The following is a 26,643-nucleotide window of genomic DNA, read 5'->3' as shown; positions in this document are numbered from 1 at the left end:
GTGTTGTGGTCAACAGGACATGAATGTCTTGGCATAATTCCTTTGCAACAGGAGAGTGTTGTGGTCAACAGGACAAGAATGTCTTGGCATAATTCCTTTGCAACAGGAGAGTGTTGTGGTCAACAGGACAAGAATGTCTTGGCATAATTCCTTTGCAACAGGAGAGTGTTGTGGTCAACAGGACAAGAATGTCTTGGCATAATTCCTTTGCAACAGGAGAGTGTTGTGGTCAACAAGACATAAATGTCTAGGCATAATTCCTTTGCAACAGGAGAGTGTTGTGGTCAACAGGACAAGAATGTCTAGGCATAATTCCTTTGCAACAGGAGAGTGTTGTGGTCAACAGGACATGAATGTCTTGGCATAATTCCTTTGCAACAGGAGAGTGTTGTGGTCAACAGGACAAGAATGTCTTGGCATAATTCCTTTGCAACAGGAGAATGTTGTGGTCAACAGGACATGAATGTCTTGGCATAATTTCTTTGCAACAGGAGAGTGTTGTGGTCAACAGGACAAGAATGTCTTGGAATAATTCCTTTGCAACAGGAGAGTGTTGTGGTCAACAGGACATGAATGTCTTGGCATAATTCCTTTGCAACAGGAGAATGTTGTGGTCAACAGGACATGAATGTCTTGGCATAATTTCTTTGCAACAGGAGAGTGTTGTGGTCAACAGGACAAGAATGTCTAGGCATAATTCCTTTGCAACAGGAGAGTGTTGTGGTCAACAGGACAAGAATGACTTGGCATAATTCCTTTGCAACAGGAGAGTGTTGTGGTCAACAGGACATGAATGTCTAGGCATAATTCCTTTGCAACAGGAAAGTGTTGTGCTCAACAAGACATAAATGTCTAGGCATAATTCCTTTGCAATAGGAGAGTGTTGTGGTCAACAGTACATGAATGTCTAGGCATAATTCCTTTGCAACAGGAGAGTGTTGTGGTCAACAGGACAAGAATGTCTTGGCATAATTCCTTTTTGCAACAGGAGAGTGTTGTGGTCAACAGGATATGAATGTCTTTGCATAATTCCATTGGAACAGGAGATTGTCATTGTCATGGTCAACAGGACATGAATGTCTTGGCATAATTCCTTTGCAACAGTAGAGTGTTGTGGTCAAATGTCTTGGCATAATTCCTTTGCAACAGGAGAGTGTTGTGGTCAACAGGACAAGAATGTCTTGGCATAATTCCTTTGCAACAGGAGAGTGTTGTGGTCAACAAGACATAAATATCTAGGCATAATTCCTTTGCAACAGGAGAGTGTTGTGGTCAACAGGACAAGAATGTCTTGGCATAATTCCTTTGCAACAGGAGAGTGTTGTGGTCAACAGGACATTAATGTCTTGGCATAATTCCTTTGCAACAGGAGAGTGTTGTGGTCAACAGGACAAGAATGTCTTGGCATAATTCCTTTGCAACAGGAGAGTGTTGTGGTCAACAGGACATGAATGTCTTGGCATAATTCCTTTGCAACAGGAGAGTGTTGTGGTCAACAGGACATAAATGTCTAGGCATAATTCCTTTGCAACAGGAGAGTGTTGTGGTCAACAGGACATGAATGTCTTGGCATAATTCCTTTGCAACAGGAGAGTGTTGTGGTCAACAGGACAAGAATGTCTTGGCATAATTCCTTTGCAACAGGAGAGTGTTGTGGTCAACAGTACATGAATGTCTTGGCATAATTCCTTTGCAACAGGAGAGTGTTGTGGTCAACAATACATGAATGTCTAGGCATAATTCCTTTGCAATAGGAGAGTGTTGTGGTCAACAGTACATGAATGTCTAGGCATAATTCCTTTGCAACAGGAGAGTGTTGTGGTCAACAGGACATGAATGTCTAGGCATAATTCCTTTGCAACAGGAAAGTGTTGTGGTCAACAGGACAAGAATGTCTTGGCATAATTCCTTTGCAACAGGAGAGTGTTGTGGTCAACAGTACAAGAATGTTGAATGTCTTGGCATAATTCCTTTGCAACAGGAGAGTGTTGTGGTCAACAGTACATGAATGTCTAGGCATAATTCCTTTGCAACAGGAGAGTGTTGTGGTCAACAGTACATGAATGTCTAGGCATAATTCCTTTGCAACAGGAGAGTGTTGTGGTCAACAGGACATGAATGTCTAGGCATAATTCCTTTGCAACAGGAGAGTGTTGTGGTCAACAGGACAAGAATGTCTTGGCATAATTCCTTTGCAACAGGAGAGTGTTGTGGTCAACAGGACAAGAATGTCTTGGCATAATTCCTTTGCAACAGGAGAGTGTTGTGGTCAACAGGACATGAATGTCTTGGCATAATTCCTTTGCAACAGGAGAGTGTTGTTCTCACTAGGACATGAATGCCTTAACACCCTTCTATTGCAACAGAAGAGTGCTGTACTCACAAGGACATGAATGCCCTGACACCCATCCTTTGCAGAGATGAATGCTATTCTCAACATTACATGAAAGGCTTAAATACTTTCTTTGCAATAGGAAAGTACTGTACTCACTACAACATGAATGCCCTGACAACCCTTCTTTGCAGTTAGAGTGTGATATTATCACCATGACAAGAATGCCATAACACTCCTCCTTTGCAATCGGAGAGTGATGTACTCAACAGAACAAGAATGCCACTGACACTCTCCTCTGCAACTTGAGTGCTGTACTCACTACAACAAGAATGCCATGATACATTTCCTTCACAATTTGACAGGTCTGTTCTCACTAGGACATGAATGTTCAGACATTCCTCCTTTGCAACAGGACAGTGCTGTACTCACTATGATAAGAATGCCCTGACAACCCTTCTTTGCAATTGGACAGTACTGTCCTCACTAGGACATGAATGCCTTGACACCCCTTTTTTGCAATAGGAGAGTGCTGTACTCACTAGCACATGAATGCCCTGACACCCCTTTGTTTTGCAATAGGAGAGTGCTGTACTCACCAGGAGATGAATGCCCTTATGATCTCCTTTGCAATAGGTGAGTGCTATACTAACCAGGATATATTTACACATATAGCTGCAGAGAGAGTTGGTTGGTTGTTGTGGGGTTTAACGCCATTTTTCAGCACACGATAGGCCATATATGGCGGCCAGTATTAATGGTGGAGGAAGAACCCGGGAAAACCCCGGAAAGAACCACCGACCCACGAGAAGCTACTGGCATGCTTTCTCACATATCTACATTGGCTGAATCTGAGACTCGAACCGGCGCAGACAGAGGTGAGATGGCAGTGATCCGTAACGGCGAACGCTTTAGACCACTCGGCCACTCGGGGCCCCTGCAGAGAGAGTACATATGCAACTAAACACATTACAAAAGTGAATAATATATAAGACCCCCCAAAAATGTCCATATTATTAACAAGGAATAATTTATACTCTGAATGTATTGACTGATTTTGAGTATACTGTCAAATCTGGTTAATAGAAATATACTTAAATGTGAGAGTGTAATGGGTGTAAGCATAAACTAAATACAGAAAATTAAAACACTGTATGGCATGTGCAGGTCTGCAGGAATTCTTCACATTTGATATATATTCATTATGTGCATATTTTCTAAGGCTGACTTGTCACTTGTGAGTGATAAAAAAAATGTTTCTTATTCCAACATGCAAAGCTAATGGGACAAAGTTAACTAAGCTTTTACAAAACTTTGGTTTCAATACAGCCAAGACTTGTTTTCACTACAAATTTTTAACTAGCAGAAACTTGAGTGAAAATGTTATGTCTAATAATAAAATCTCACCGTATTAAAAACATTTTGCAAACAGAATTTTAACAAATGTACAAGTGCATAAGAGCTAATTTTTTCTCAAACAAGACATCTGTTAAAATTCAGTAAATGAATCAATAAAAAGACACTGCATAAGTCTGGAGTGGAATTCATTAATTATTTAATGTAGAAAACCTTGGAATTTTACTTGAAAACTCATTGTTAAAAACTGTAATTCCAACCAACTGAAAACTTTCAAACCATGTGGGAACAATTTATATCAATGAAGTAGCCAGATTAAAAATTTCATACAATTGTCTTCAATTTATTTAAAATTAATTTTCCAGCAATGTGTAAGCTTCTTTCTTAGAAGTTTAGAACTGAAGACCAATGTCATATTTCAAGTTCTGCACCATAACATACTTGAGAAATGTGGTCAGCTGCATCTCTGCAGGCCTGTGTTGGGTTTTCATACATTTGAACTAGGTGAGGAAACAAAGCAATCACATTCACTGGAAAGCCTGAAAAGATACAAAGATCACTTTATTAGAACAGCAGCAGGGATCCGAATTTTGTTTTACAATAGACTTACTAAATGTCTGCTGATTATGAAAAGTAATGCTGGAGCCCTCAGATCAATGATACAATACAGAACTTTCAGCTGTTTCTATGGTAACCTTGAGAATGAGTAAGATGCATTTATTTTTACATACTTTTAGCTTAGGGCTGTTAAAATTTAAAATACATGGTACCCAGGGAAGGCAGTCTTGTAAAAATATATGCCAGGGTACTTTGATTTCACAAAGTTCATATGAAAATGAGAAGAAAATTATAAATTGCATCTATGGGTGAGTACCCCACTTTAAAAGTGCCTTCCCTGGGTCACACACGCACTCACACACATGCACACACACAATCACACACACACACACACACACACACAAACAGAGACACACACTCTAGTGATTCTACCATATAGGAGTCCAGAACATTTTCATAGATTCTGTGTTAAGTGTTGGCTTTGTATATAAGTTCTTTTTTACCCATAGACAAACGAGCTTGCATAGCCTGATATGCTGGAAAACCATTTTGAATTTGTGCTGTTATCAATTTTTGTGTCAATATTTATATGCAGGCCAGAAGATGAGATACTCCTTACCTTCAGTGTCTCCAGTTTCACTGTATTTTTCACAATTTGATAAAAAGGTACCTTAAAGATACAATCAATGAAAATTTTGAAAAGTGTTTGATTGAGGAACAGTTTGTAAGTTTTATTAATAAGTCAAATTTTCCCTGCAAAGCAAAAAAATAGAATTCACTAGACTGACATTCTGAGGAAAGTAAAAACCATTGTTTCTATTATTATTTACCGTGCATAAGTGTTGGTCCCTTAGTACAGGTCGAGATCATTTGAATGTGTGGTAAGGTTGTTGGTATAAAAATCATTTATCTTTAGTTTGATCCAGGCAACAATTATTGATTACACAGGTAATAAGAAATTTGGATTATTTCTTGCCATATATTGATCATACAGGTAATAACAAGTTTGGATTTTGTCTTCCCAATTATTAATTACACAGGTAATAGGAAGTTTGGATTGTGTCTTGCTTTTGCTGAAAATGTCACGGCTGAGGATGCTTGTAAGAAATCAATTTACCTGGATATTAATTTCATGCGATCAATATATTTATTACTGAGATCATTTGTCAATGAAAAGCAGGTAAACAGATTCTACTAAGATGGTCATCAAGTGATATGCTTTTTGAATCCAACTTAGCAAAAAAGTATAAAATATTTGCAAAATCTGTTTTGCTTGGTACTGTTGTTACACTGAATGGATATAGTGTATTTAAAAGGGAGTGTGATCCACAAACAGATATTTTTATGAAGAAAACTAGAAGGTATTAGAGCCGTTAAGTTTTGAATTCAAGCTGTTATATGGCTTCTGCTTTCAAAGCCTTTGCAGAATTCACATATAGTGAAAGTAAGACTGCCTTTAAAGCCATCCTTGCTAAAAGTACAAAGTGCAGGCACCACTGAAGAACAGAGTACGGCCAGATTGGAAGAGATGAAACAGATGTTTTCAGGATAACAGAATCAATTTCTGTTCAGATTCAAATTGCTTTGCAAGTTGGCACAGTTGAGATCAACCCATGCAGTCTCATGATGAAATACAGAACCAAAGTTGAAATATTCTTCGCAAGAAAAGGACTTTTAAGTTTGACACAAGTATTTATACTTCTACATATTTTGACATATTCACTGCATAAACAAATTATGGTACATGTGAGGATATTGCTCGATTTCTTCTGGCCATATGAAAGATAAAAAAAGAGGTTGACATAGCCAATGTGCTTAATTTTGTACTTGTGGCATTTCCATCTTTTACTGTTTTGTGATGACAATGATTTCTCCAAAATTTTTACAAAGGGAAATTTGCAAACAATATCTATGAACAGATAATTTACAGTATGTGACAAGAAATATGTTTCATAAATAATTTTTTAAGAATAAAGATAAAACTTACAAGTTGTTTATCATCATTATCAGCCCAGTGGCAGCAATAGTGTGTTATGACCAAGGCACTACCAACACAGTATGCTTAAAAACTGCATGTAACAGAAAAAGACATTACAACCAGATATAGAAACAAAACCATATCCACCATTGCACAACCTTGCCAAATACAGTTAGCATTGTTGACAACAATGTTACCAGCCTTCTTCTCACATTATCATGACATAAGCTCCAAGCAAGTCAGTGTAAAAACCACAGAGTTACTGCATGACCCCTATCAACATAACACGTAAATTGGTTATATCTCTATGAACAGCTGCTCCAGAAAACAATCAAGAAATAAAACAAATTTTAAAAAAATGGTTGGGAAGCAGGCAATTCCAACATCACTTTTCAAAGTTAGCATATGTCCAGCTACAATACCATACCATATTTGTTATACCATGGGATTGTACAAATTTAGAGTTTAGACCACAACAGTATGTGGAAGGAAGGCTAAAAAATATGATAAAAAATATCAGCAACTTGAAATGTGTTCATTGAGCACTAACACTACACCATGGGAATGCTTCAAAGATGACATAATTGCAAAAATTAACATGTATACAATATAAACAGACAAGTGTTATCACTAACAGCATAGGTATACCATTCCAGTTTACTGAGAGAAAAAACAATATGAAACTAAATATCATAACTATCAATCTTGACATGAGACCTCATTTAATTTCAGTAAGAAGTAACAATGGTAGATGTGGAAATTCCTGTACAAACTGACCAATGCAGCAAGTGTATGTATTATGGGCATGGATAGAACCTTCTTTACAATAGTTTTCACTGTACAAGAAGGTGTACTAGTGAAAGTATGACACTGTACAAATTTCACCCATGATCCCATTGCAGAACATTTACCTGCTCTAAGTAAATGCACTCGTGTTTTGTCAAGTTTTATAGCTGTTATTTTCAATTAGTTAAAGTATCTTTTTCTTCTGAAAACTGGATTGATATACCTGTTAGATTACACTGAAATGCCCAACCATGTTCGTCTAATGTAAATCATTATTTAAAATACTGATACGAATATACATGAAGTTCTTTTCACAAACTCCGGTTCTAAAGTATTCTTTATGACTTTATATTCAAACTCATGATTACAAGAGAAAAAAGTTTAATTGTAAACTACATATTTCAATGTCATAACAAGTATATTAACACCTTCTGTGGATGTACTGAGAGTTTGAACTCTCTGAATTGTAAGCTATATTAGCCAGTCTGAAGGTTCAAATGTAACTGGTAAGACACATGGTGGTAATGTATTTGGGTGGTAATGTATTTTACCCAACATTTGACAACCACAATGATAACCAACAACATCCATCTTCATTTTTCAATAAACCATGCTAACAAGAGGAAAGAACTTTTCTTCAATGTCAGCAAATGGTATAAGTTAAAGATAATATCTCGAGAAACTCACCCCCAACCCCAGAGCTGATTAGTTTTTTTTTGCTTTAGTTTCTTGCGGTGGGGTTTACAGCAATTTCTTCAACACAATGGCTTTATCAAGCTGAAAAAAATGGCAGGGAAGTGCCTTCCCAGGGACACAGTCGACCTGTGCTAGTCAAGGCTGGTATTGAACTAATGACCTGTGCTAGTCAAGGCTGGTACTGAACTAATGACCTTTGTTAGTCAACGCTGGTATTGAGCTAATGACCTTTGCTACTCAAGGCTGGTATTGAACTAATGACCTTTACATTATACATGCCAACTAAGCAACCATGGTTCCCCACCAAAAAATTTTAAAGTTGATTTAAAGTTAAGATAAATCATGGTCATGCCAGTATTTTACTTAACGTACCCAGGTTTCCAGTGGGGTCTATGAGTGGTGAATCTATACAGACAGTAAGTCGGGACAATAAATGCCAGGTGCTTTCATATGTTGCTTGAGAAGTGCAGCCCTGAAACAAGAAAGAAAACATGACTGAAAGATTCTTTAATTTTCTACATCAATTGCAAGATGCTATTACCAATTCTGCAGAGTGTATTTTTCTGTTTATTTTCAGTTTCTGTTGGCTGTTGGACACCAAAAATAATTCCAAAATAATTATATATGGTCTTGTAATTATCAAACAATATATTACAATATTTTTTCCATCATGTATATTTTCAGACATAAAAAAAACGGTAAAAATAAAAATCAATAGAAATTGTATCACTTATAGGTAAACTGTAAGCAACCATGCAAGCCCCTGCCAGTAATTAAATAGAGATGATGTGAATAAATATTTAATCATAGAAACTACATTATTCTCACTGAACAAGAAATATTTAATATTATCATGAACTTAACAATAACTAAAATAATTTTAAATCCTTTGTGTCACTTGTCATGAAAGAATCAATGTGCTATTTTTTATATATTTTAAGATCGCAACAAAGGGGCAAAAGAAAAAGGATAGTGAGAATAGCTCACGTTTAATGCAGAATGTCAACATATTAAACAGAGATGTTATTGATTATATATTGCAATCTGATTGTGATAATTAGCGTTCACAATCTCCATGTAACATAATCTTCTATAACGTCTATAACTCTTGTGTATGACTGACCAACAAACATATATTTCTACTCTTTAAGTTGAAAATACATTCATTATTCTATCTTAAATAACTTGTAGTTCCTTAGAAAGTATAAGACTTTGTTTATTATTAATTTTGTTTCAAGTTAGTAGTGTAAATTGACTAATTACTGAGCATTGTTTGTAGTGGGAGATTACTGATAATGTGGTTCTTGGAAAGCACACATCACAGCTTTAATACATACATGATTGCATTTTCTCATAGAAGGATATACAAGTCACAAAAGAGTATGGTGAATAGCAGATATGTCTACCGGTGTTTGATAGCAGTCTACATTGGCACTAGTACAGTACAGTTGTCTTTGGAGATCACTGATCAATAAGCCTTAATGACCTGGATGATTCTTTTAAGGTACATGGTCTTGAACAAAACTCAATGTGCTGAAACCATAAGTTTCTTACTGGATGTGCCATGACTATAACATCTTACCTTTAGCTCATGGAATCAATATGTTTCTTTATTACCCTAAGTGCAAGTTATCCCCAAAGTCTCACAGCAGAACTTACTCAAGAACAAAAGTCATTCTGCTAAACCGATTTTTTCTGAGCCACAACAATCTTATACTCTGACCTGTTGATCCCCAAATCAAAAGACTTTTTCCTCACCAAAAGTTCAAGTCATCCACAAAAAATGGTAACTGTTGATGATGGGCAACAAGTTTTTGTGCAGAAATTTAATTGGAAGCTGACAGATTAATGAACAAAAGGACAACATCATGTAACATAAAACACGGAATCTTATCTGGGGAAATAAACACAAGGCATGTAATGTATATTTACCATTCATTACTTAACATGTTCTTCATGAGTACAACATTATCATAGTAGCACATTTTCATAGGTGCAAAATTTGTTGCTGGGGAAAACATTTTTGTTTTTAGGCAAGAAAAAAGTTAATAAGTTTCAGGCAGTCAAATAATTAATTACTTTTTGCTGTGCAAAAACATGTAGAAAATATGGTAATGCATTATTTATGTATAATTAAAATGCTTTGTATCTGACACAGCACATTGCAGATTTAGGCTATTAAGGGCCTATTTTTTAAATAGTACTGTTCACATACACTAACTAGAGCATGCATTTACCATCATGAGAGAAACCAAATTATGGTGAACTGCAGATATATCTGGTCAGCCAACAAGAAATGTATCTCACCCATTTTACCTGATGGAGCTAAAGTGAATAGGAAGATGGGTTTGTATTAGGTGAGTCATGGAGACTCTAGACTCGAAGTGTGTCTTAATAATAATAATAATAATAATAATATTATTATTATTACTTTTATTGTTATTATTATTATTATTAAACTATGTTGGAACCTGGTTTGGTTTCATTTCAGACAGTGGGTCAAAGCCTTTTGTTGAGACAAGTCAAAGTGTGCAAGAAGGTCTGAGATATCTTTGTTCTGGCTGATATTCTCCCTCCCATGATGCTGAAACATGTCCAAAATCATGGAACAGGTGCCCTTGATTGTGTTGGGAGCTAATTTCTTCTCTCTGATGGGCCACTGGAGGATGTTACTATTTGTGGTTGGTTTTTAAGGAAGAGATGCGATTCTGCTTGCACCACTAGATGAAAACTCTCCATCTACTCTCAAAGGCTTTCTAAGTTGTGGTTATTCTTGCTAGAGCATTACTGTCCTCCACTTGCTCTGATGACCATTTCTTTTTACGGCTTGCTTGATATGAATCAGGAATGCAAGTTCAACAACTCTAGGTCTAAATGGAAAATCTGCCTTTGCAGTTGTCTGAGCAGGTGAGAGGAACACAGAATCTTTCAGGGAATCTTTGCTGCTAAGTTCAAAAGATTGCTGACTATGATTTTGTCCACATTATGGTAGCAATCAGTATTAACATCACTTTGATTCACTTGCTCTTTTGCAGGATGCTAGGAATTAGAGGAGCTGGAGGAAAGGCATATACACCGAGACTATTCCAATTGAGAAAAAGCAATGTCTACTCTTGCCTTTAGATCTGGGAGTGGAGAGATGATCAGTACCTTTCCATTCCACCATGTTTAAATTAGTTTAAAGCAGGTTGACCCTACTTGGTACATATTTAGGACCAACTTGGTACATATCTAAGGACCACCTGGTGTCAATTAGCCGATTCTGTCAGAACAGTTAGTCTGCAAAGACATAAAGACTTGAATATGGATCTGCTAATAAGAAATCCACCTGAGGAAATTCCAACACTCTTTCCAGCAGTGTCTCTGTGACAATTGACGTGATGTGATGTGACTTCGATTTTTAACGTAGCTTTAACAATTTTTCAGTCATATTGCTACGATGTCTGCAATGTGGAAGTTTATTGTAATGTCTTTCACTGGGGCATCATGCCGCAGACATGTAGCAGACACATTATCCTGACACCAGGCCGACCAGTAATAACACTAACCTCTTAATGCTGAACGCCAAGCAAGGCAGCTGTTAGTACCATTTTAGTGCAAGTCTCTGGTATGACTCGGCTGGGGATCGAACCCACGACCTCCCACATCCGAGGCAGAAGCTCTAACCACTAGGCCACTGGCGAGGTTGCCACAATTGAAAGGTATTCATTACTGTGTTCATATCCAGAAGACTGATGCATAACATGTGCTCCAATAACTTCATGAGAGGAAGGGATGAGGTGGATACCCCAGCCTGTTGTGTTGGCATCAAAATGTAGGTGCCTGACCCGGCTTCAGGATTTATTAAGTAAGATCCTTCCATTTAGTCCAAACTTCTGATCATATGCTAAGTTCAGACCCATACTAGGATAGGAGACTTATTAGCAACAGTCTCATGAACAGGCAACCCAGGATGATGACATCTGCTGTCGAACTGAGGAGGTCAAGGAGGCTAATAAATTCCTGGGCTTCAATTTGATTCTCTGAGTGAATGGTAGTAATTTTTGAGATATGCTCCTGAAGAAGATGATTCAAGAGGTTTTGAACTCTATACCCATGTGGATGAAATAATGTGATGGGATGAGACCAGATTTGGTATTTTTGATAGTGAATCTAAGATGAAGCTGAAGCAAAACAAGGGACTTCATTTCTTGATATAAAAAGTAACTCATCTTGTGCTTTTTAGAATGTTATCCATTTGTTGGATGTCATGGATGTACAGGTGGTTCCGATGTGTGACATGACTCTGTCCATGATTCATATGAAAACCTGATACTCAGATCTAAAAGGAATGCCCTGATTTGGAATACAAGTGCGCCTGTATGTGAACATTGGGAATTTCTAAGAAAGGAATACTTCAAAATGGTAATGTGAAGGTACATATTTTGAAGGTACACAGTGGGGAATGGGCACTGATCATGATCAGAGAAGATCTGCACAACCAAGAAATCACTAGGACTGAGGGTCTTGCATTTGTTGGCAAAGTGCTGGAATCTTGTCCTCATTGGGATGTCAGAAAAGTCTGAAGTCACTCTTTGCTGGAGGAAGATACTATAAATAATGAGGAATGTCCAAGGAAATTACATGCATGACCTATATATATATACATATATATATACAAAACAGATCAATTACTGCCCAGAACTCACAAACAGGCCAAGTAATGAGTTGAACAGAAAGTACTTGGCAGGCAATTAAGATGGTTCCAGTAAGTTTACTGCTGATGAAGTGCAAAATATTTGTTAAATATGAAGACAGAGTAAATAGTAGACAAATCTCCAATGAATTGTTCAAAAGATGAAGAGATGGATTCAATGCAAGGTATCAAGAAAGAGCATGCTTCCTAGCATGAGCAGATATAGTAACTGATGATGAATGGTATTTAGCGCCGATTCTTCTATGCAATGGACACTACCCTAGTCCAACTTCGATCTTGATAAGCAGACAAATGTTCATCACTTTCATTGCTATGAAAAAGATGGTAAGGAACATATTTTTTAGTTTGGATTTGTGAGATAGTAGATGTACTCCCTGACATATTATGATTAAGTAACATATCTGGAGAATGGTTTTGGATGTACGTTGAGAAACTGAATGATAGAGGTGAACATCTACAGCACTATTCTAATTGGCATATGTTTCAATCAGACATATTGAATGGTTTTGGACTTGTGCTCAAAAATGTGTCATGTACTGATGGCTGGAGAAAACAAACCAATGAAAACATTAGAAATGTTGACTCTGAAGAGCTGTGAATAGCAAAAGGCACATCTAAACCACTGGTCTAATGTGTATCATGTTTTACTAAGATAATTTAAATGGTTTTGGAGTTGTGCTCCACAAACAAAGGTGTGAATAGTGGATGTATGAATAGATATATGACAACAGTTGTTGTTGATGGATTTTGGATTTAATGCCATTTCTCATCACAGGATAGGTTATACAAGGCAGCCAGTATAAACTGATGGGGGAAGAACCAAGAGATGGCAACTGTAAAAAAAATTGAAAATAAAATATTTGTGAATAGCAAAAGGCACATCTACTCCAAAAATGTACCAAATTTCAAAGAGATAAATTCAATGGTATTTTCCCTAGAAAAAAAGTGAAGATAATGGATGGATTAAAGGACAGAAAAATGGACAAAAGCATTACAAATACTGAAACTAAAGAAGAGCAAAAGGCACACATAGACCACAAGTCTAATAGAAATAGTGTCTGCATACTTGCACAGATTATGCAATAACAGGCCCACAAACTTTAAGTAATAATGAATGCACCCCTTCAAGTTTTGCCCGAGAAGTCCTCAAACTTTAACAGCATACACCTCTGTGAAGTTTACCCAAGAGGCATTCAAACATTAATAGTATAGGTACCCCTGTAAAGTTTGCCCAAGAGGCCCACAAACCTTAAGTAATAGTGTCTGCACCCCTGGGAAGTTTGTCCATTTAATCTGCTGTTGTATTTTTTCCAATCTCTCTCTGCATTCATGTCTCTCTGGCTGCATATGCTGCAGGATCTGTCAAAGAAAGATGAAATTTATTTTAAAATGAAGCCAAATGAGTCTTCAAATCAATATTCACACCATTATTTGTTCATATACACAAAAGGTGAAGTTTCTGTGAATTTTGTGTGTGCTCTTTATAAGCCATTTGCTTGTTTGTCACCATTTGCAGCAATGAGATAATAAAATAATACATCATTTAAACTGTTCATTAAACTTGATAATATTAATCACAACAATGACACAAACTCAGACAGCCACAATAAAGACTAGAGCTAAGAAAGTATTTTTTAGTTTACAACTAAATTCCTTTATACTGAGACAAAAAAAATCAAACATTTTCATTTTTATAAGAGTTCTCTAAAACTCAAAGTATTGCCAGAAAACTTTGCCATGACATGACTTAGCTGCCTTTCACAAAGCATTATTGTGAATTAATCTCTTTTCATAGGTATAGTTTTTTATGTATTTGCAAACAAAGATATTTTCACCAATACTTAAATTTATGGATTTGGTGGAATCCTGTTGTTTCCATAAAAGGAACATTGTTTGAAAGATCTGTAAATTTGTAGTCTGTAGCAACCATATCAATAAAAATGGTACACACACCCACACACCTAATGAACAGTAAATTGACAGTAACTCACAATATCAATAATGAATGCTATGATGGTATTTGATGAGCTCGTGTTATTTGGTAAACAAGGTGTGTGTGTATATATAGTTATGCTATGGTGCTATGTAGTATTCTTGAGTGTTTTGTGATCAAAGCTGGAAATGCCTGAGTGTATTCTGATTTAGTGAAATCAATGTCTTGCCTGAGCTGACAAGATAACAGTAAACATTAAACTACGAATCTGTGATCTTGTTGTCAGATAAAACCATGCATACAGTTTAATGGCATAAAGCTATTTCAACAAAAATGTCACCCTAAGCTGACACTTATTAGACAGATGTGCTGATATCAATAAATATATAAGAAATCTAGTGTCTCATCTGCAGACAGCTTAAAGCTGAACCCATTCTGTGCATGATTATCAATAAAATTAACATACAATTTTCCCACAATATCTATATTTGTAAATAACAATATCAAAACCACAGCTAACACTAGTAAAAAATTATATGTAAGTCTTGTTACCTACTGATTCCATGGGAAAACAAACAGCTTTACAAACTGCTGAGTATTAGTTGCCAGAACACTTTTCATGTCCTCTAAAACCATACATATTTCTCAAGGATTTAATATTGAATTTTTTAAAAATCACGCGTAAAGAATATCTTGCAAACTAAAACTACCATTATAAACAGTAATGTTATAGTGTGCAAAAGTTTAAATGGAGTGATCCACAAAAAGCTGTATCCCCACAAATCATTAATTTACTCCCAAACCTCAAAACTACATCTCCCCCAAATAGTTTTGATTCATAGTACATTAAATAACTCTCAAATGTCGATTTTATCTTTTGTTGTTGTTGGTTTTAATGGCCTTTTTTAAAACTATATTATTGACTATACCATGTTGAGGAAGAATGCATAAGATTATACCTTTTCCAGCAGTCTGCACGCTAGAAGAAATTCATACTCATAGTCGGACTCCAGAAGGGACACAGCAATCCAGAACATTTGAGAAACAATTGTCAGTTTGTCCTCTGTACCATGCTCAAGGTTCTTCAGGGACTTTTCACTGCGAGATCTTGGGACATTTGTCCTCAGCCTGCTCTCAATGTCAGTACCACCCCTAAACCGCAGCTCAACTGTACAATGGAAACAAGCATTGGTAAAGCATATATATATATGTGTGTATATATATATATATATATATATATATATATATATATATATATATATATATATATATATATATATATAATGGCATTTTAACTTTTACTGTCCAGACAAATATCAAAATGAGCAGATAAAGTAGTAAAGGCACTGGGGTTTTCAATTTACTCGAATAGCAACTGTAATCAATCATGATAACTTATCTTCACAGTGCATGATAACGTTGTCATAAAAGATCAAGATACAGCAATCGATTTCTTAATCTCTTTTGTTCTACAGTTTTCTATAAAAAGATGAAATAAAATAATGAAAATTTTGAAATAAATGTTCAAAAGTTAGTTTTTGAAGACTGAATTCGGTTGGAAAAATAACTATTTTGTACTCTTTGACTGTGGAAGCAAAGAAATACCCTGAACAGACAACTGACTGGGAAGTTGCATACTTGATTGTTTTTATAATCAGGACTAACATCACACTTGTACAGGCCTAAGCAGGTGATTTCAAACCTTGAATATAAGTGAAACATTCATCTCAATTATACTAACTATAATTCAGAAGGTATTTAAGTGAATTCCTGTGATCTGCAGTCTGAGAAGCCATAAATTAACTCTAGAAACCTGAATTGGTGATAAAAAAAAGAAAGCTCTGCAAATCTGAATACTAAGCTGGCAGCTGCAAATTATGACAAATCTTTACAAAAATCTATAACTGGTCAACAAAAGCAAAATAAAAGGAACCACAAACATGGTGTAGCTCTGCTAGGGGCACTGTTTACACAGTAACTGGTGCTTCGAGCATGCTGGTGGTAGCCGTGACTAGACTGTTTAGGGGCCATCATGGCTCCTCGCCTGGCCTCCAACCCAAATCTACCATCCCCTTGTGATAGGTCCTTGGCCAGGTTAGGGGTAGACATGTAGATCTCTCTCATGTAGTCAATTGGTCGAACCTCAAGATCAAGGTTATCCACTAACTCTTCCAGAGTCAAAATGATTTCTGTGACATAACCCTGTAAAATAATTTGAAAAAATTTGTTTATAAAGACATATTATCATATAAATTTCTTTGTTTAATGATATGATAAATTGCAATTATATTATAGGTTACAGGATATCCATTTTGCCAATCATAAGTAAATATTTACATCTGAGGTAAAAAAAAAAAATTACATATTATAATTTGCTATGTTAACCATGTGTTGTTTATGAAAACTTCAACAACTCATACCTACCAACCTATCAACACTTTCATACAGTTTTCAATTTTCAACTAAAATAAACTATTCTTGATTTCCATTACCTGCATATCTTCCCCTTGTTCTGCCACTGTCTCTACAAGGCGGGACAGAATATCTGCAAGCATTTGGGATGTCGGCCTGATGTGAAGTGCTCTCAACACCTGAAAACAAATGACATGTCATTTCACTCTAACAATAACAAGGCTTTTATGATTTACATATTTTATAATCTTTCACTGCACAAAAGTTCTCTAGACTTAAGAAGCAAGTCCTCTTACTCTGTTTCTCTAACACATTGTGGTGCTCTCTGATCATATTTAAAAGATGCATCTTTTCAGATAATAACTGTAAATCTTTATTAATGGACTGTATCTTGAAAATAGCCTAGATAATGGCCACTTTCACAAAACAAAATTACCAACAGCCTTTCTTAACACTTACTGTCTTGCTACTGTGAATGACAACTTTTCTGAGAGGACCACTCTGGTGGCCTAAGTGACACACACATGCATGCACGCACACACATGCTTTCTGAGACATCTAAGAAATAACTGGTGCAACAATTAATTGTAATCTGCATAGATATGCTTTTAAAAACTAATAACATACACTGTAAAAAAAAATGCTTTTTGGGTCCATATTTTTATCACAAATAAAACTTCTGAGGTATCTGGCACAAAATCCTTTAATACACAAGTGCAGGATTCTGTTCATATGTAATTTGTGCAGAATTATGTTTTCATAGGCAAGCCACAGTAGCTCAGTGGTAGAGCATTAGACTCATAAACCAATGGTCATGGGTTTGATACCCACCCAGGCCAAACTGGCTCAACTGTCTTGGTATGTCCTTGGAAAAGACAATTAGCTTCCGTTTCCTCTGTATGATAAAGACTATAATGTGTTAAAGGTGCCACTAAATCACGAAAACAGAACAATGCTGTTTTTATTGACCCACAATAAAGAGTTTAATTTATACTTGTTTTAAAACGTAGGAAACAACTAATACAGATGTAATATGAAAGAATCATGTACTAAAACTGTAATTCCATGTACAAACCTGGAAAGATCTCCCTGCGTAGTGTCTGGAAGAACAGGACAGTGACAACTGCAGTGCCACCTGGGACCATCTCTGCTCCACCAGGGCCAGTGGAGACAGCTGGCTGAAGAAGTGTACAATTAATTTCAGGAAATATTCCAACTGTGTAGCACTTTGTGTCACCAAAGTCTTAGGTGTGATGTCTTCATAACTCCAGAGAGGTCTCCCTCGCCTATGGTGGAAAAGTAACAACATAAACAATCTGAACTAATTATCAAAACATACATATACAGATCTCCCCCATTATAATGCACCTCATTATTATGCAAATTTTTTTATAATGTAGTACTACAATGGATGACATAACCAAAGTCATACAAATGTATAACAATATGGGCTGAAAAAATATGAAATTTAGACTTATATCTATATTTCCTTCTCAAAACAGCTTATTTAACAAATTCCATGGTTCAGTATATTAATATATTCTCAATATATTGAGGGTGTGATTCTCAACATAACATAGTTCAATACCTAATTCAGTTGGTGGTTATGGACTCCAATTACAGTGTTATAACAAGGGAGAGCTGTATGTCGAAAGAGCAAATTTAAAAAATATGTTTCTCTGAGAATACTTACCTGATCAAATTAACATTAGCAAAAAAGATGTTCTACCTCTCATATCCAGGAATCACAGAAAGATGAAACCTTTTGTTCTTAAAGTCTATATACCACATAGATGAAGGGAAGAAACTCGTTCCAACCCATTAATTTAACTCCCCTTACCACTGCAAGGTGGCTATGGTTGTTTACTCACTTCAAGCTTAAGTGAAAATTTAATGATGCTCCCATTTGCACACAGGTATGAGAGGCTTTCAAAGTAATGTCATTTGGCAAGTATTGGTATAGTCTTGTCTTATATACATTTTTAACAAAAACTTGCTTTCTTCATGGAATACATTTCCCAATCACATTAACATTAGAAGAATAGATTAACAGGAGGAAGAAAAGCTGGTCATCCTAACTCTACCATGGGCACCCTTCAAGGGATGAATGACTCAATAACCAATTTGATGGATAATCTGCTCTCCAAAGAAGAACAGTACAAATGTTGGTCATGCAACCCATGACAATCACATACTGATAAGAAGAAAATAATTAATTCCTTATACTGATAAAAATTACAGGTGAATCATGCTGAAGTGCTAAACACACACCTGAGAGGAGGTTACATTGACAACCAGTAAGCACAATATGATGCCATTTTTGAAGCACAAGGTCAAAGAATGAATGAAGTTGACACTACAAAACATTCAGAAAATGAGAACAAATTTCATCTCCCCAAATTATTGCAACATGTAGTAAATATCTTTATACTCAATACTATACCAATTTTGTTGATGGATGGTCAATAATGGATAAAATTAAATGAGATTGTAGTGGAGGTACTACATATGTTATATTAATCAAAAGCTAAAACAAATTTGTAACAGTTCTTGCCTTACAAGGCTTTTATCAAGATTCATCTTAAAATGTAGCAGAGATGACAGTCTGGTAGTGTAATTAGATACTGATTAAGTATTTGAAAAACAAATGAAAGATACAACACTATTAATGTTAAGGAGTTGTCATCTGAAATAAACATAACAAGCATTAAACATCATGAACAAGAGAAAGAGAAATCATTGGGATGAATGTTTGATCTGAGCAAGTTGAAAAGTTTCAACAACAAATGTCAAACCAGTTCTTATGACCGAGAAATGACAAACCAATCAATGTAAAGTTTTGTGTTTTGTCAAAAGCACAGGCAGAAGAACAATTTTATCAGTCCCGTATTTAAAATTTCTTAAGTCAGCTCTCGTCGACCTTGCAGGATGTAATGAACATATATAAACTGTGGCAAAAGCATTAGTCATGTTAACATGTTTGGCGAATGAAACTATGACCATGTTACTTTGAAATGCCTATATCCTTGCAAAAATGTAAACTCTGCCATTTCATAAGTACCAGTCAATGAATGAGCTCAGTCAGCCTAATGAATCAGTGATAACATGTATGTTATACTAAGAAGTACCAGTCAATGAATGATGTCAGTCTAATGAATCAGTGATAACATGTATGTTATACTAAGAAGTACCAGTCAATGAATGATGTCTAATGAATCAGTGATAACATGTATGTTATACTAAGAAGTACCAGTCAATGAATGATGTCAGTCTAATGAATCAGAGATAACATGTATGTTATACTAAGAAGTACCAGTCAATGAATGATGTCAGTCTAATGAATCAGAGATAACATGTACATTATACTAAGAAGTACCAGTCAATGAATGATATGTCAGCCTAATGAATCAGTGATAACATGTATGTTATACTAAGAAGTACCAGTCAATGAATGATGTCTGTCTAATGAATCAGAGATAACATGTACGTTAGACTAAGAAGTACCAGTCAGTGAATTATATCAGTCAGCCTAATGAATCAGCGATAACATAAAAGTTATACTAAGAAGTACCAGTCAATGAATGAGCTCAGTCAGCCTAATGAATCAGTGATAACAAGTATGTTATACTAAGAAGTACCAGTCAGTGAATTATATCAGTCAGCCTAATGAATCAGTGATAACATGTATGTTATACTAAGAATGATAAATTCTTAACTACTGAAAAACTCTACTGTCAAACCTGTTGGTCAATACATCCAATATTTTCTTCACAACATCCAAAATGGTTTCTCTGGTTTCAGTTTCAGTGTAGCTAGACCTAGGCTGGTCAGGGGTAGTGGGGGTGATAGGAGTCCCAGGGGTCAGAGTCTTGGTGCTGTCCACTCTCATGACTGGCCGTAGGGTTGACGTCTCCTCTGATTGGGTCTCTTCTGTTACAGTGAGTTCTACTAATGATATTAATTTAGCAAATATGCTGCTGAGTGTATGCAGCCTGGGAACACGGCAAATAATATTAGGAAACAAAAACAAAATACAAATAAACAAGGACAACTGCATCCAAAAGAACAATGGTCTCTCACTATAAAATGACTTTGTATATCACTGCAGTTTATATAACTTGAACAGGGCCATTGAAGTTGCTAAAATTTTTGTTTTAATACACTACTCACTTTACATCACTTGATTTAATTCTTGGCAGATGAAAACCAAAATACAGCTATCCCTCATTTTAATGCCACTCAATGCAGAGCATGCTACCTTATAGTAAGACCACTTGATGATAAAGTACATAATAGAGTACTCCCTAATTATAATGCTGTCCATGGAGACCCACTGTGCTGCCTTATAGTGAGACCACCTTATAATGAAATACATGATACATTATTCCCTCATTATAATGCCACTCACTGCAGAGCATACTACCTTATAGTGAGAACACCTTAAAATGGAGTACATTATGCATATAAATCTACTACCAAAAATATCGGACCCATGATAATACCTGCCAAATAAAAGTAACAGTGTTATACTGGATGACATTATAGTGAGGGAATGCGGTGTAATAACATGCACCATTATGGCACACCATTTTTGGAATAAACCCTAGTATAAGACTGACTCAGTTTTAAGGTATCACTAAACAAATTAAGTTCCTTATATATTCCTTTTGTTTTTTTCTACATTTACCATGAAATCTATTGCATTAGTTTGAAGTTCCAATGCACCACAAATATACTGTGCCAGGCATTAACAGGGAAATAATCCCATTAATACAGCATAGGTTATGTTACATATTCTGGAAATAGACGCATTTCAATTAAATTACCTGAATGTTTTGTACATGTGACCTTTCACAATCAGGTGAATTACACCTGTCTGCTTTGTAATCTTACACAAAAACCAAGAGGCTGAAATTATTTTATTTTCTGTTTAAGTTTTAATGCTGCTTTCTTTGGAGACATAAAGGTAATAAATGGGATTTAATAAACCCTCATTCTTTCTATCTCAAAACATTATGCTCTGCTATTGTTATGTTATACCAAAAAAGTGAAAACAGTATCTTCAATCTGTACATTCACTATGTTCATGTTATGCAAACAGACAGAATTCTGACCTGGAGTTGTCATCATCATTTTGGGTTTAATGCCATTTTTCAGCACATGATATACATGCCAATCACAGCGGCCAGGATATCTGGTGGAGAAAAAACCTGGGGAAAAAATATGATCCAAGAAAAGCTACTGGCAAGCTTTCTTACAAACCCACACTGGCCAAGCCTGAGACTCCCAGTTAAAACAAAATTCAGTTAATTTACAGTTTCAAAGACTATAAGTGTGTAATATATTGACTGCTTCATTCAAGTTTACATCTTCTAATAAGTCACCTGTTAGTGCCACTGCAGTTTCCTTGCTGCCACTGATGAGTTTCAAGGTGTCACCCATGTCACTGCGGTATGCCAGCAGAATGCGGGACACCTCAGGGTGTTCCTGGGCAGAGGCAAGCAGCATCAGGTTCTGTATCAGCTTTTTGCAATGTTCATACACCAACTCTCTATTGTGATCCAATCCTGAGGTGAAAAAGAAAGATAAATATTAGCAAATAATGTAGACTGAATCCTGACTTCAATTCTCCAAGTAACTATGAAACTCCAGTTGTAATAGGGTAACTGGCCAATTAAAATTAGGTCACCAAGCCCTTATAATTATGTTGCACAAAGACATTAAGAGCAGAAATCATTTGAGTGGGGCAATAATGGCAGATGACAAAAGGGTTTTAGTTAAGGCAAAGTAAAGAGTAATACAAAAGCACAAGGCTATTTTTAATAGTATATCTAGATCTGACAAATGTTTTGAAATTTAAATCACCTATTTACTATTTGGAATTCTCTAATCCATCTCATTATCTATTTCACGAACCTCAAATTCGCTTACAAAGTACATTAACCTTTATGTTTGTTTTAATATGGGTCAATGCAGTTTGTTAGGTTAAATAGGTAGAACAAACAACACAGACCCTGACATGCCAGAATATTATGCAATGGTGGATCTGGGTCTATGCTGTTTTCAGTTGGACCCAACTTATAGGCAATTACATACATTACATAAATAAGCTAATACAATATACATGTATTTGGTTTAAAGTGTCCTGATACAAACAGTGGCAGAAGATAGAAAAATCAGGCAAGAATAAGAAGTAATCCAATGTAGATACCAACATACACTGAAGTTTTTTTTTATCCAGATCTGCTGTTGCATAATGTGGCAGCAGATCTGAATCTGTGCACTTTGTTAAGAGTAAACAGTATAACAAACAACACAGACCCTGATCTCAGGTGCTTTATGCTATGGCAAATCAGGATCTTTGTTGTTTGCAGCTTGACTTGACTTATAAGCAAGTACAAATGGCATATTCATTTACATCATTGCTACTGAGTAGTTCCGTTTGACAGCCTAATCAAGACAGTTATTGTATGGAACATACTAAGCTGGGTATGTATATAATTTTCCCTCACACTATAATTATTGATTACACATGTATAACTGATTTTCTTTCAAAGCAGACTTTCATTATAACAAAGGAATTTCTATGATCACTTTGGTGTCCAATGCAGCACATGATTACATCTCAATATTTTAAATTGTGGGATCTATCCTTGTGAGAGATCAATGACAATGATGTTGTAATTGTGGGAAACCACTGTTCATGGAAACGTGATGATCCTGTAATTGTGCAAGACCAATGCTAATGGAGAAAAGTGATGATGCTGTAATTGTGTGCAATCACTGTTAATGGAAAAAAAATGATGAACTTTAATTGTGTGAGGTCAATGTTAATGGAGTAAAGTGATGATGTGTAATTGTGTTCAATCACTGTTAATGGAAAAAAAATAATAAACTTTAATTGTGAGGTCACTGTTAATGGAGAAAGGTGAAGACGCTGCAATTGTGTGTAACCACTGTAAATGGAGAAAAAAAAGATGAACTTTAATTGTGTGAGGCCAATGTTAAAGGAGAAAAGTGATGATGCTGTAATTGTGTGCAATCACTGTGAATGAAAAAAAAATGATGAACTTTAATTGTGTGAGGTCACTGTTAATGGAGAAAGGTGAAGACGCTGCAATTATGTGTAACCACTGTAAATGGAGAAAAAAAAAGATGAACTTTAATTGTGTGAGGCCAATGTTAAAGGAGAAAAGTGATGATGCTGTAATTGTGTGCAATCACTGTGAATGGAAAAAAAACGATAAATTTTAATTGTGCAAGGCCAATGTTAATGGAGAAAAGTGAAGATGCTGTAATTGTGTGCAACCACTGTAAATGGAGGAAAGTGATGATGTGTAATTGTGTAATACCACTGTCAACAGAGAAAAGTGATGATGTGTAATTGTGTAATACCACTGTTAATAGAGAAAAGTGATGATGTGTAATTGTGTATTACCACTGTTAATAGAGAAAAGTGATGATGTGTAATTGTGTAATACCACTGTTAACAGAGAAAAGTGATGATGTGTAATTGTGTAATACCACTGTTAACAGAGAAAAGTGATGATGTGTAATTGTGTAATACCACTGTTAATAGAGAAAAGTGATGATGTGTAATTGTGTAATACCACTGTTAATAGAGAAAAGTGATGATGTGTAATTGTGTATTACCACTGTCAATAGAGAAAAGTGATGATGTGTAATTGTGTAATAACAGTTAACACAGAAAAGTGATGATGTGTAATTGTGTAATACCACTGTTAACAGAGAAAAGTGGTGATGTGTAATTGTGTATTACCACTGTTAACAGAGAAAAGTGATGATGTGTAATTGTGTAATAACACTGTTAATAGAGAAAAGTGATGATGTGTAATTGTGTAATACCACTGTTAACAGAGAAAAGTGATGATGTGTAATTGTGTAATACCACTGTTAATAGAGAAAAGTGATGATGTGTAATTGTGTAATACCACTGTTAATAGAGAAAAGTGATGATGTGTAATTGTGTATTACCACTGTCAATAGAGAAAAGTGATGATGTGTAATTGTGTAATAACAGTTAACACAGAAAAGTGATGATGTGTAATTGTGTAATACCACTGTTAACAGAGAAAAGTGATGATGTGTAATTGTGTATTACCACTGTTAACAGAGAAAAGTGATGATGTGTAATTGTGTAATAACACTGTTAATAGAGAAAAGTGATGATGTGTAATTGTGTAATACCACTGTTAACAGAGAAAAGTGATGATGTGTAATTGTGTATTACCACTGTTAACAGAGAAAAGTGATGATGTGTAATTGTGTAATAACACTGTTAATAGAGAAAAGTGATGATGTGTAATTGTGTAATACCACTGTTAATAGAGAAAAGTGATGATGTGTAATTGTGTAATAACAGTTAACAGAGAAAAGTGATAATGTGTAACTGTGTATTACCACTGTTAACAGAGAAAAGTGATGATGTGTAATTGTGTAATAACACTGTTAATAGAGAAAAGTGATGATGTGTAACTGTGTATTACCACTGTTAACAGAGAAAAGTGATGATGTGTAATTGTGTAATAACAGTTGACAGAGAAAAGTGATGATGTGTAACTGTGTATTACCACTGTTAATAGAGAAAAGTGATGATGTGTAACTGTGTAATAACACTGTTAACAGAGAAAAGTGATGATGTGTAATTGTGTAATAACACTGTTAATAGAGAAAAGTGATGATGTGTAATTATGTATTACCACTGTTAACAGAAAAGTGATGATGTGTAATTGTGTAATAACACTTTATAGAGAAAAGTGATGATGTGTAATTGTGTATTACCACTGTTAACAGAGAAACGTGATGATGTGTAATTGTGTAATAACAGTTAACAGAGAAATGTGATGATGTGTAACTGTGTATTACCACTGTTAATAGAGAAAAGTGATGATGTGTAACTGTATAATAACACTGTTTATAGAAAAAAGTGATGATGTGTAATTGTGTATTACCACTGTTAACAGAGAAAAGTGATGATGTGTAATTGTGTAATAACAGTTAACAGAGAAAAGTGATGATGTGTAACTGTGTATTACCACTGTTAATAGAGAAAAGTGATGATGTGTAACTGTATAATAACACTGTTAACAGAGAAAAGTGATAATGTGTAATTGTGCAAGACAACAATTCATGGATGAAAGTGACAATGCTGTAAATTCACTCATAATCACGGTGTAAAAATCTGTGTAGATTACACAACAATATCTAAGCAAGAATTGAAAAAACTACTGAACAATTACGTCATTTAAAATATATACAGGTTTTACTATTGGATCTAACCAAAAACTGAAACACATAACGAATAATAATCTGTCTGTAAAGACACAGAGAAAATCTGTCATATCCACAAATCTAAGTGCAAATGAAAATGTCAATTTGGGGAAAACTACCATATATACTCGTTCGCAAGTTGGGTCAAACTACAAAGAACATAGACTCAGATCTACTATCACATAATGTGCTGTCAGATCACAGTCAGTGTTGTTTGTTCTAATGATTACTCCATTGCAGATTTGGTTCAATGCAGTTGGACTGAATTTTTAAGTGTGTAAATGTGGTAAGAAAACATATCCATGAAAAAGAAATGAATTTATAAGTATGTGAACCTTTAAACCTTGCATCATATGTTTAATGCATATATGGTTGCACAACACATATTTTAGGATCAACAACTCCTATAAAATTATGCACTTTTTCACAAATATTTGTTTCTTCATCTACAATATATACTTCCGTATAAGTAAGATCCATCTGCCTTTGCATAATGTGCTGGCTGATCTGTGTCATGCAGTTTGTTAGTGGTAATAAACAGAACAAACAACATGGACCCTGATCTGCCTGTGCATTATGTGACAGCAGTTCAGGGTCTATCTTTG

General features: G+C 35.4%; 1 protein-coding gene across 20 annotated transcripts in view; it reads right to left on the bottom strand.

Annotated features, from left to right (window-relative positions):
- The window catches only part of LOC149773222 (protein furry-like), a 242,636-nt gene that overhangs the window by 91,244 nt on the left and 124,749 nt on the right, over positions 1-26,643 (bottom strand). For 9 of the 20 annotated variants that reach the window (XR_016417442.1, XM_089946600.1, XM_089946596.1 and 6 more), the window contains 10 exons: positions 22,132-22,314; positions 20,488-20,695; positions 17,823-18,033; positions 16,828-16,926; positions 16,276-16,537; positions 15,295-15,503; positions 13,651-13,761; positions 8,079-8,178; positions 4,866-4,916; positions 4,130-4,227 (listed from right to left, as the gene is read on the bottom strand). Coding sequence is in view for 19 of the 20 variants with exons in the window: in XM_089946600.1 (XP_089802726.1) it covers positions 4,130-4,227; positions 4,866-4,916; positions 8,079-8,178; positions 13,651-13,761; positions 15,295-15,503; positions 16,276-16,537; positions 16,828-16,926; positions 17,823-18,033; positions 20,488-20,695; positions 22,132-22,314 (1,532 nt within the window). In the remaining variant the exon portion in view is untranslated. The remainder of the gene's footprint in view (positions 1-4,129; positions 4,228-4,865; positions 4,917-8,078; positions 8,179-13,650; positions 13,762-15,294; positions 15,504-16,275; positions 16,538-16,827; positions 16,927-17,822; positions 18,034-20,487; positions 20,696-22,131; positions 22,315-26,643) is intronic. The other 11 variants (XM_089946604.1, XM_089946609.1, XM_089946611.1 and 8 more) reach the window with 5 other exon arrangements.

The sequence above is a fragment of the Sinohyriopsis cumingii genome, unplaced genomic scaffold (assembly GCF_028554795.1).
Source record: "Sinohyriopsis cumingii isolate HCF-2022 unplaced genomic scaffold, ASM2855479v2 utg000810l, whole genome shotgun sequence".
In the NCBI taxonomy this organism is placed as follows: domain Eukaryota; kingdom Metazoa; phylum Mollusca; class Bivalvia; order Unionida; family Unionidae; genus Sinohyriopsis; species Sinohyriopsis cumingii.
The sequence above is the reverse complement of the archived record's forward strand: the minus strand, read 5'-3'. Positions and strand labels throughout refer to the sequence as shown.